Here is an 11,633-nt window from a genome sequence, read left to right on the forward strand (position 1 = left end):
ATGCCTGGCCTTGTATAAGACACAGAAGGAGATGAGCTCACTGCCTCAAGTGGCTTACTAGCCAATAAATGTCCCCATTCCAACAGGTTATTACTCCTTTCACTAGAGGATGCCAATAATGCTGAACACAGGAATACTCTTAAGGTATTTAAAGTTAATAGTTTCAGAGTAACAGCCGGGTTAGTCTGTATTCACAAAAAGAAAAGGAGTACTTGTGGCACCTTAGAGACTAACCAATTTACGAAGCTCACGAAAGCTTATGCTCAAATAAATTGGTTAGTCTCTAAGGTGCCACAAGTACTCCTTTTCTTTTTGAAAGTTAATAGTATGTATGTACACTTACCTATGTGCACCCACAGTGAAAACAAATTAGACATGAAATGGATGATTTCTTTGGAAAAAAATCTGTAGTTTTAACAGATTTTTATTATTTTTAAAATCTGACTGCCTTGGCCTTGTGCTTTTAACCTTCCTATTTGTAAGAATGGCTATCCTGTGAAAGGGGAAAAAATATTGAATTCAATGCTTACCCAGCATATCTCCTTTAGAGTAGCTAAACTGCACATAACAAAAGAAATTTCTACATTCTTCCCCGCTACAAACTGGTTTGTCAGTGTCCAAAATGGATTTGTAGGAGTTACAGAGGTGTCTCTTCCAGTATTTTTTATAGAGAAGATTTTCATCCAGTGGTTAAACTTTCAAAGAGAGTTTCACTTTGTCAGATTCTCTGTGGAGCTTGAGCAACGTCTTAAAGCAATGAGCCCGTAACTCTGCAGTCTGGAGACAAGGCTCAGCACAGCTTTCACTGCAGTACAGACATAGCCAACACACTGTAACTTTGTTATTATTATAGCTTTATGGCCTATTCGTTTCAATGCACAGCTGGGTTCTGAAGGAAGATCCAAGACAACCTAAGAGGGGGAAAGCAAACCCAGAAACCAGTTCTGACTCTGCATTCAATTCAGGAATGAAGGTAACCACAGACACACCAAGGACGTTAGATTCCTGTACTACAATACTGAAGAGGCACAGTCGCATCCTGGTTGTGCCTCATGGCTGTCACAGGGACTTTCAGAGTCACCATGTGAAAATTTCAGCACTGCTGTACTTGAACAAATTTTCACTCAGTTTTTAACTTCCAACTGGTATCCTACTTTCTGACTAGGGTAATTACATGCAGCATAGGAGAAATCCCCCTTCACAGTTTCATGTTAAATCAGGTATTATTTGTCACTTCTTTCCCTGAACTGTTGGAGAATTGTTGTTAAACAACTTTACCCAAGAGGTAGCTGCAGTGATCCTTGCATGTAAAGTTTATAAAGCACTTAGGGTTTAATTGCATTAATCCTTTCAAGAGAAACCTGACAATCTCGGGGGGGGGGGAGGGAAGAAGAATCACATTTTTCTGAAAATGTTGTATATGCCATCATGTGCCACCAACGCCCCTCTGCTATGTGTATTGGCCAAATCGGACAGTCACTACACAAAAGAATAAATGGACACAAATCAGACATCAAGAATTGTAACATTCATAAACCAGTAGGAGAGCACTTCAATCTCTTTGGACACTCAATAACTGACTTAGCAGTGGCCATTCTTCAACAAAAAAAACTTCAAAAACAGACTTCAGCGAGGAACTGCAGAAGTGGAATTAATTTCCAAACCTGACAACATCAAACTAGGCCTGAATAAAGACTGGGAGTGGCTGGGTCTCTACAAAAAGTAATTTTCCCCTCTGTTGATATTCACCCCTTCTTGTCAACTGTTGGGAATGGGCTACATCCACCATGATTGAACTGGCCTCGTTAGAACTGGACCCCCCACTGGGTAAGGCAACTCCCATCTTTTCACATGCTGTAGAATATGCCTGCCTACTGTATTTTTCACTCCATGCATCTGATGAAGTGGGTTATAGCCCATGAAAGCTTACGCCCAAATAAATTTGTTAGTCTCTAAGGTGCTACAAGGACTCCTCGTTTTTTTTTGCTGATACAGACTAACATGGCTATCCCTCCGAAACCTGTACCTACTATAGTTATCCGTAACCGCCAAGATCACTATAGCTGAAAGAAGTTAGCAGAAACAAACCTTATTTTTTCAGTTTATTTGGTGCATTTGACAGTGCTTTCTTTATAGTCAATTTCGATGTATCCCCTAAATAGTCAGCTTCTTTCTTTCTGAGAATACCATTATAACTAGGGCCCCACCAAATTCACGGCAGTGAAAAACGCATCATGGACCATGAAATCTGGTCTTTTTTGTACTTTTACACTATACTATACAGATTTCATAGGGGAGACCAGCATTTCTCAAACTGGGGGTCCTGACCCAAAGGAGGGTCATGGGGGGAGGGGTTGGAAGGTTACTGTAGGAGGGTCGTGGTATTGCCACCCTTACTTCTGTGCTGCCTTCAGAGCAGAGTGGTTGGAGAGCTGCAGCTACTGGCCAGGCACCCAGTTCTGGAGGCAGCGCCCTGCCAGCAGCAGCACAAAAGTAAAGGTGGCAATACCATATAATGCCACCCTTACTTCTGTGCTCCTGCCTTCAGAGTTGGGTCAGGACCCCTATAGTTACAACACCATGAAATTGCTGATTTAAATATCTGAAATCATGAAATTTATGATTTTTAAAGTCCTATAACAGTGACATTGACCAAAATGGATCATGAATTTGGTATGGCCCTAGTTATAACCATCAACAGGAGAGCAGAAAAACCCCTTACACATCTCAAAAAAGATGGAATTTTAAAAGGACAACAATATTTAAAGGAGTGAAATATGGGGAAGTGACTTTTTCTGGAGTCAATTTCACAAAATTCAAGTTGATAGAGTCCCTTTTAAAACTGCTGTAATAGCTTGACTTGTCAAAGAATGAAGTCCCTGATAAATATGAGCAAACGTCCAGGCAAAAAGCTGCGAACGTACATGTAGGTGAAATGGTGATGGGATTAATTTGCAAACCTGACACCATCAAACTAGGCCTGTAGGATTTTTAAAGTATTTATTTAAATTTACATTTATTTGCTATTTAAACTCTGTCAACTTGAATTTTTTTTTTTTTATTTTTAAAAGGAGCCTCCTAACAATTATTGTGGTTTCAGAATCACATAATACTATTTTTAAAAGTGTTTTTCTTCCCGCTTTATGACTATGTTAAAGACAGACGTCCACAAGTGGGAGAACAACTGTACTGGAGAAACAGCAAAACTGAATTATACATTCAAATTCTGTCAAATGCACAAAGCAAAACTGAAAAAAATACTCTTGTGTCTTTCAGTTCTAGAAACTGGAAGTGTGTCCTGTAATAGTAGGTTCAAAGATTTCAGAGAAGAATGTTGTTTTGATTATGTTCCATTTTAAGAAAAAAGAAGCACATGCTGGGGAGGGAACAGGCAGAGTGGAAACAATGAAGCAGGTTCTTCCTAGCCAGCATTTAAGGAAGGTGTTATCAACCTTCAGAGCCTTTTAAATCCCTCAAGTAATTAAACAGTCAAGTGGGATGAGGCTTTTAGCTTTGCAAATGTCAGTTATTAACATTGCTCCTAGCGCCAACACAGACACCAAACATTAAAATTATGTCTCTTTTCTTTGACGAGAAGGGGGATCTGAGGGAGGGATATGGAAAGGTGGTGAAGGGGGAGGAAAACAAGTGAAATCTTGTCCTCAAAAGCATCTGTCAGAAAAATTCTGTTTGAATTCAATGCAGATTCTTCCAGGAGAGATGACAAAATTAAATTTTCAGAGCTGCTTTAAACTGTTTGTCTGCTCTCTGACTTGCATAATGTAAATGAAGGAGGATTTCTTATGAGGGTTGCAGCAACAGTCTCACTCACGTAGGCAAGTACTTTAATGCTGGACTGGATTTTCATTCTCTTTTCTCATTGGACATTTAACAAATGTTTAAGTTATTTTTTATTTTTAATAGTTATGGGAACTTAACAAATGGTTATTATTTTTCAGTTAACTGTAGGTCATGGTGAATGCAGCTGATTTGCTGCAGAATCAACACTAGAAAAGAGATGCTGCATTTCAATGCATTTCCCTGATGAAAGATTTTATGAATATTAAAAATAAAAATGGATTCAGTTTGCATAATTAAGCATGGATTTCTTGGTTTGCCTATAATTCCATCACTTCCATGCACTTCATACTATATTATTTTCCTATCCTTAATGTCTCAAAATAAGTGCTAGCTGTTATTTAAGTTTCAGAGTAACAGCCGTGTTAGTCTGTATTCGCAAAAAGAAAAGGAGTACTTGTGGCACCTTAGAGACTAACCAATTTATTTGAGCATGAGCTTTCGTGAGCTACAGCTCACTTCATCGGATGCATACCGTGGAAACTGCAGCAGACATTATATACACACAGAGATGCTCATGCTCACATAAATTGGTTAGTCTCTAAGGTGCCACAAGTACTCCTTTTCTTTCTGTTATTTAAGTGGTTTTGATATTGCAGGCTACACAACGTTTCATTTTTATTATAAATGACTTGTGATGATCCCTGAGGCCTGGTCTACATTGAAAAGTTTTATCAGCATAGCTACATCAGTCAAAAAAACTACACCCCTGACCACACAGCCATGACCACAGCAGCTATTGAAGAGGGCATCTGTCGACATAGCTAACTTCATTAGGGGATGTGATGTTCCTACACCACAGAAAAAACCCTTCTGTCAGAGAAATTGCGTCTACACTATGGGGTTATGCCCGCCTAGTTATGCGGACATGGCTATGCTGTAGCGTAGATACAGCCATAGTCTCCATAGTGTAGACATACCTTTTGTCTATATAACCAGAGTCATATGAATCAAAGTCCTCAACCTGCAGAGCAAAATGGACAATCAAGTCAAGTGCAAATAACTTTGCAGTGGATATTCAGAGGGTTGGAACAGGTTATCCACTAAAGTGAATCAATTTTTCCCAGAACTGCAAAAATTCCAGTAAGCCTTCTCTAACTGCTGTGAATGTGAGGTGGTTCCTACGAAATCCCCAGAGAGACCAACTGAAATGTCAGAGGCAAGAGAGAGTTAGATACAGCTTCCCCTGCTCAATAAAAACCAGTATTAATGGTTTAGGGTATTACATTTGCGTACCACATCAAAACTACAATTCCGCACAGCGATCAGCATTTATTCATGGTGCCTGACAAGAAATCATACTTATGTGACCCAGAACCATCCATCTTTACCTGTTAAAAGCTAAATACTCTACATCTATGAATTTCTAAACAGAAAAAACATGCTGGCTGCCTTTGCAGATGGAAGGTTTTGCAGGCTCTTAATTTTTCATCCATCAATCATGGTTATGTATCACATATAAACTCTCTAGCTACAATTAACACCTGACTAACCCATACTGCATAATCTGAATTAGACTGGAGAGAAAAACTGCAAAGCACAGAATGCTGGAAAAACTGCAAAGCACAGAATGCTGTGGGGGAAGGAGGAAAGGGGAGAGAAAAGAGGGTTGTTGCACATTTAGCCTAGAAGAATCACTGGGCACCTTCTCATCATGTTGCCCCTTGCTAATGGATGGCAAGTACATTTTCTACAACTAGCCACATTACTCAGAATTTAGGACAGAGCCCACAAGGGCTGTTCCATACTCTGCAGCCTTAATTCCTACTGAAGCTAATGGGAGTTGATGGCACCCCATAACCTCACAGGACCAGACCATTACCACTGACTCATTTACAGTAAGAAGCACAGATTCCAGCCTGCAGGGATGGATCGCTTGATAAGTTGCCCTGTTCGGTTCACTCCCTCTGAAGCATCTGGCACCGGCCACTGTCGGAAGACAGGATACTGGGCTAGATGGATAGACTATTAGTCTGAACCTGTATGGCCATTCTTATGTATTTGGGTCTCAAAAGATAAGTTTGATATCAGCTACAAGAGGGATAAAGAGAAGCGACAGCATAGACCTTCACTAAATAGGAAGCTTTTATTCCCCACAGTGCAAATACGGAACCATGGTAGTTTAAAAGTTTAAATCAAACAGATAACTAAGGGACAGAATCCAAACAAAAAGAGAAGTTTTGAAATAAATCAGACTCATTTCTTTAAAAAAAAAAAGTTTTCCTGCCTCATATTCATGACTCAGCATTTGAGGTCAAGCAATTATAGTAAAAAATAGTGGGAGGGAACAGGAGAACTGTGTGGGATGGAAGCAGAGCTGGATCTGCAATGAGACTTCAGGAGTAACTAGAGAAAACAAGAAGTTATCTGACATTAACAAGGCTGATCAGTCACTGAATTAACACTGAAGAGGCTTGCTGGTTAGGCTTTCTGGATGGAACAGCAGCAACAACAAAAAACTTAGAGCAAATTGCAGTACTAACTCGTTACCTTCACTAGCACCAAAACACAAACTTTCAACACAGTTCTGTCCCTGTGCCTTGACCCTGCTGTTCCAGTCCTGGATCCCCAAACATTTTTGCCAAAGCAACTTGATCTGCATACTCCCGACCTACACAGCAAGGACATGCAGTACCAGTGCTATTACGAGGCAATAATGAAATGGATTTTTTTTTTCCATTGCCAGTATGTCATGCTGAGGGGGATAGTTGAAAAAACAAACTAGCACTATAGTATCTGTCACTTGAGGAAAAAAAAAAAAAATCTAGAACAGCACTAACCCTTCTCCCTTGGCACGAAGGTAGATGCAGTAAGACAGTTGTGTGCCTCTTTTACTACTGACGGAGTAGGCACTGTCTAGTGATTAGGGCATAGAACTGGAAGTCAGGAGATCTGACCTCCTGTGAACTCAACCACTGTGCCTCATTTTCTGCATCTAGAGAACAGGAATACCAGGCTTTGTGAAGATCAGAGGGTGAAAAGTTTTGAGATTCTGGGATGAAAGATAAGAGAAGGGAAAAGTATTTTTTAAATGGATCATAAAGTACCTATTAACATTAAATACACTTATGCATTTTTGCTCACTACGTTTCCTAAATGCAAATTGGGGGAGAAACTCTTGAAATGAAAGTTAGACTGGGTTCAAAGTGTTTACAATTACGAAAGCTTATGCTCAAGTACATTTGTTAGTCTCTAAGGTGCCACAAGTACTCCTGTTCTTTTTGCTAGGAAAGTGGCTGCCACAACTTTCAGACACACATTCAGTCAGCAATGGCTCCATCTCTGTAGGATGGCAAATTAAATATAATATACACAGAGCAAGAATTCCAGTCAATGCGAAGACGGTACGTGTGTATCTTAAATCAGCAAGGAAGGCAATTCAGGTTTTGCTACATGATTTTAAGAAAGGGGTTTTAGATTTAGGATTTTAAGAACAAGCCAGGACACAGATAAGATGCACGCTCCCAAAACAGCAGATTTTTGGGCTATTCAGCAATAAAGATTTTCAAATGGTTTCAGTGTCTGAGATTACGTGCAGAGGACAGGAAGGCAGGTTTGAAAGGAGCATGAAGAGGTAAAATATAAAAATCTGGAGTGAATGCCAGAGTCTATGCTACCAGAGAAGAACCTCGCTACTGATACTATTCATGGAACCAATTTAGGAAAATAAACTTATTTTGATTCCTAAATATGGAATAAGCAAGCTTAATGTACTTGTTCCAATGGTGGGGCCAAAGGGTCTTCATCCATTACCATAGGTCCTAAATTTACATTCTGTTGTAAGAGGATAATTTTATTAAACTTTGTATTAATACAGGCAATCATTTAAATCCAAGCAAACGTTGGTCTGCAACATTTACTCTCACAAAATATAAGCACAGGAAAGCCAAAAAGCTAGCTAGGATCAAGAATGGAAAAGATTAGCTTGTTATCACTGTCCATTCCCTAACGTATTAGGAAGATTTACTTTTAACCGGATGACATCGCTTTAGAAGGACAAGTTAGGAATGGTGATAGGCTTCTAATTCAGGTTGCCTGGTTATGTAGCTTAGAGAAAAGCATTGGAACTTTCCACATTTACATAAGAAGTTAGTGGTTATTTATTTTCTGCTATCCTTATACGTTGCTACAAGAGCCTTTTCTGGATTTCGGCCCTCTTTGGTGCTAAATGCATGCACTTGCCAGTAATAATATTTTACGCTGAAAGAGCTCCTATCTAAAGATCTTAAAGTGCTTTACACGCATCGATGAATTAAGCCTCACAACACCTGTGTGAGGTAGAGGAGTGTTCACATTTCCACATAAGGACACTGAGGCATAAACCAAAAACATTTCTACATGCTAGGGTAATGCACTATGGGGGCATGATTTCTCAAGCACATTAACACACTGTGCATTAATCCGACCATTTGGCCCCTGCTACTGCCCATTAAAAGTTCCCTAGTGCACTTTTATGTAGTGTTTCAGAGTAGCAGCCGTGTTAGTCTGTATTCGCAAAAAGAAAAGGAGTACTTGTGGTACCCCATTTCTTTTATGTAGTGCTGTTTCAAACACCTCCCTAGTGCTCACGGCTACTCCATGCAGACAAGCCTCAAGTGACTCGTTCATGGTCGTAAGTGGTCAATGGCAGAGCTGGAAAAAAGAATCCAGTCTGTTGACTCTAAGCCTTGAGACTACCTCTAGTCCCTCTCCATTGCAAAACTGACTAATAGTAAGAAAAAGTAAAAAGAATGAGGAGTACTTGTGGCACCTTAGAGACTAACGAGTTTATTTGAGCATAAGCTAATAAGAAAAGTAGGCTTTCAAAAGAACTGGGAGGAGAGTGGAAAAGAATTTTAATCACAAATCCATGATTTAATTTTATCAGGCTTTAGGTAATCAAGTCAAATACTTTCCAAGAAAGTGAAATTTGCAATCTCACAGCTAGAGGTACCTTTGCAAGAGTCAGACTCAAAGTTGTATTAAAAAATAGATACCCTTGCCTACAGTTGGTTACTAACACCATAAACTATTAAAATGGCAATTAATGTTCTCCTCCCAACCACAATTATGTGGCGTTTACATTCTGCATCTCTTATCTTAGACAACGAAAAAGAGTTGATGTGTCAGTTTCACATTTCGGTTCTCACCTATTAACAGTGCAATGGTTAAGTCAGAAGAAATACTGGGAAGATTATTTAAAAAGCTGTTTGTAGCAAAAAAATTATTTCATGGCTATACTTCTATTGGCCTCAGGTTTTTGAAAGATACTGTTTTTAACTAAAATTAAATTTCAGTCCATCTTGTACCTGACGTTCCCATCAATTTTGTCATTGGGGCAGATTTTCAAATGGAAAGTCAACAGGACAATTTAGGCACTTCTGCTTCTTGCACCCTAACTGAAGTTATATGACTATAAAAGGGAAAGGAAAGGAGCTACTCATTTAAGTGGTCTCCTTTGAATTCTGTTACATTCAGGACTTCTGTGTTTTCCATATTGCAATGTGATATAATATAAAATCTGTTGAAAATATAACATGTTGAAATCTGAGAGCTTAATGTTAGACTCCTAAATCCATATTTACACACTCCAAGAGCCCTGCTTTAGGAGCTTCTGAATGAATTTGAAAGGTTAACTTTAGGAACCAAATTTAAAAATTTTGGCTGAAGATTTTATTTGAAAAGCAATCATTATCACTTAAGGACCACAAATCCAAAATGAGGGTTTTGGATTTTCTTTTAAAAAGAGATATTGTGAATATATCTTATTCATTTTTCATATATTTTAAACAAGATTCAACATGCCTAGTGACAATACAATCTACATTTGGTTCTACTTATTAGTGTTGTGATATCTACTGAATTACAAATGCATTGCTTTCTTCAACAGACTTCTGTTGCATGATTTTTGAGGAGGCGGGTAAAGGATTGTGCTAAGAGACTCATATCTTCACTTACCACCATAAAATAGCATACAGCCTCTTTCTGTTTCGCACAGGCCTTCGGTTCTATGAGACACCCATTCATCCCAGGCCCCTTTGTATTATGTTAGAGTGCCCTCTCTCTCTTTTGTCTCCCATGTATTATCAGTCACTGTGCATAAAACCCAGCAGTAGACTAACTTTGGGAAGTGGGAGTACTCCAAACCAAACCTCAAACACTCACACCTTGCAGCCTTTGAACTATAATGCAAGGTCACAGATTAACATGTGCATGATTGATAGGAATAATAATTCAGAAAAAAAAGTGTAAATCTATTAATTCACTTCATGTCTGTACACCACTATGTCACACTGAAATCTTTCACCGTTAAAAGCTATTATACTTAGCAGTTAACTCCCCTATGTTGAGGTTTTTAAAAAAATACCTAGTGCACCCACTTCTCCCCAAAGAACAGAGAATCTATTACAGGGCACTGTTTAATTCACCTTCACAGACAATGGCCTTTACCAGTTTTCTGGACTTTTTAGGATTATTTTAAAATTAAACCAAAATCCAAATGAGTAAGCTATATTTTGACCTCCTCGATGCAGGTAAGAGTCATATCCTCTCCAGGTTAGAGAGGCAAGGAGATTTAATTACTACCTTTAAAGCCTCCTGAAAGAAGGGAAATATATTTCAACCCCAACAAAATTAGCATACGTAAGAGGCCAATGAAACTTCCAACAAGAGAGAACAGATTACAGTAATAAGGAATAATAACAATCCCATCCCAAAGTGCCCCTTGATACTAGGAATAATTGCAGGATACGTTTTCCCATTAAGAGACAGCTGTGCCCTTGGTATCTTACCATCTGCATAACCCCACAGGCGAGCGTGACAATTGGTGGATAAGGCCCCTGCCCCTAGGAAGTCACAATCCCTTTGTTGTTACCACTGGTGTCCCTGGGCAGAGTATGCTATGCAAAGACTGTATTGGCAAATGCCAGGAGCGCACAGGAGCTGGAACTAGGGGTGCTGCCGCACCTGCTGGCTCGACGTGGTTTCCATCACATACAGAGGGGTTACAATTCGGTTCCAGGGCTCTCAGCACCCCGACCGTACACACTGTTCCAGCGCCCCTGCATGAGCGGATGCCTGTGCGGCCGGGGGGCGCACATGACCGAGGAGCTCCACGGAGCCGCCCAGGGCAGGGCCGATGATGGTGGCGAGGAAATCTCCCTGCCACCGACAGCCCTGGGAAGCCGGCGCAGAGGTCCGGGAAGCGGGGACCCCCGAGCGGGCCGCGGCGGGCAGGGTGGCAGCGCACCCACGCGCGGGGAGCGGCCTGCCGGGCCAGGCCCCGGGCTGCACCGTTTCCACGCGGGCCAGCCGGGGGGGGGGCGCGGCAGCCCCTCGCCCAGGCAGGGGAGCCGCAGAGGAGCCGCTCACCTTGGTCTCCTTGACGTGCTGCTTGATGCCCTCCGGGTACCACTGGACCCGCACGTAGCCGCGACGCAGGGGGCTGGCCCGGCTCTCCTCGGCCCCGCCGGCCCCGGGGCCCCCGCACTCCGAGCCCCCCGAGCTGCCGGCCCCGGCGCCGCGGCCGCCCTCGTCCTCCTCCGAGTCGGAGTCCTCGCCGTGGATGAGGCGCACCAGGCCGAAGCGCACCGAGCCCCGGTAGCGGCCCGACACCAGGTCGTGAGAGAAGAGCAGGCGCTGCGAGCCGCCGGCCGGGGCGGCGGGCGCCGGGGCCGGGGCCGGGGCGGCGGGCGCCGGGGCCGGGGCCGGCTCTGCGGGCTGGTCCGCCATGGCGCTCGGGCAGCAGGGCGGGCGGGCTGGCGAGCGAGCGGCCGCCGGCAGCGGCGCGGGCAGGG

At 41.9% G+C, this 11,633-nt stretch overlaps 1 protein-coding gene across 1 annotated transcript in view; it reads right to left on the reverse strand.

Moving 5' to 3' along the window:
- The window catches only part of UBE2O (ubiquitin conjugating enzyme E2 O), a 92,826-nt gene extending 81,200 nt beyond the window's left edge, over window positions 1–11,626 (reverse strand). The window contains exon 1 of the mRNA XM_073310945.2: window positions 11,209–11,626. Coding sequence (XP_073167046.1) covers window positions 11,209–11,568 — 360 coding nt within the window. The 5' untranslated portion in view covers window positions 11,569–11,626. The remainder of the gene's footprint in view (window positions 1–11,208) is intronic.
- Between the last annotated feature and the right edge of the window lie 7 nt (window positions 11,627–11,633).

The sequence above is a fragment of the Lepidochelys kempii genome, chromosome 14 (assembly GCF_965140285.1).
Source record: "Lepidochelys kempii isolate rLepKem1 chromosome 14, rLepKem1.hap1, whole genome shotgun sequence".
NCBI lineage: Eukaryota > Metazoa > Chordata > Testudines > Cheloniidae > Lepidochelys > Lepidochelys kempii.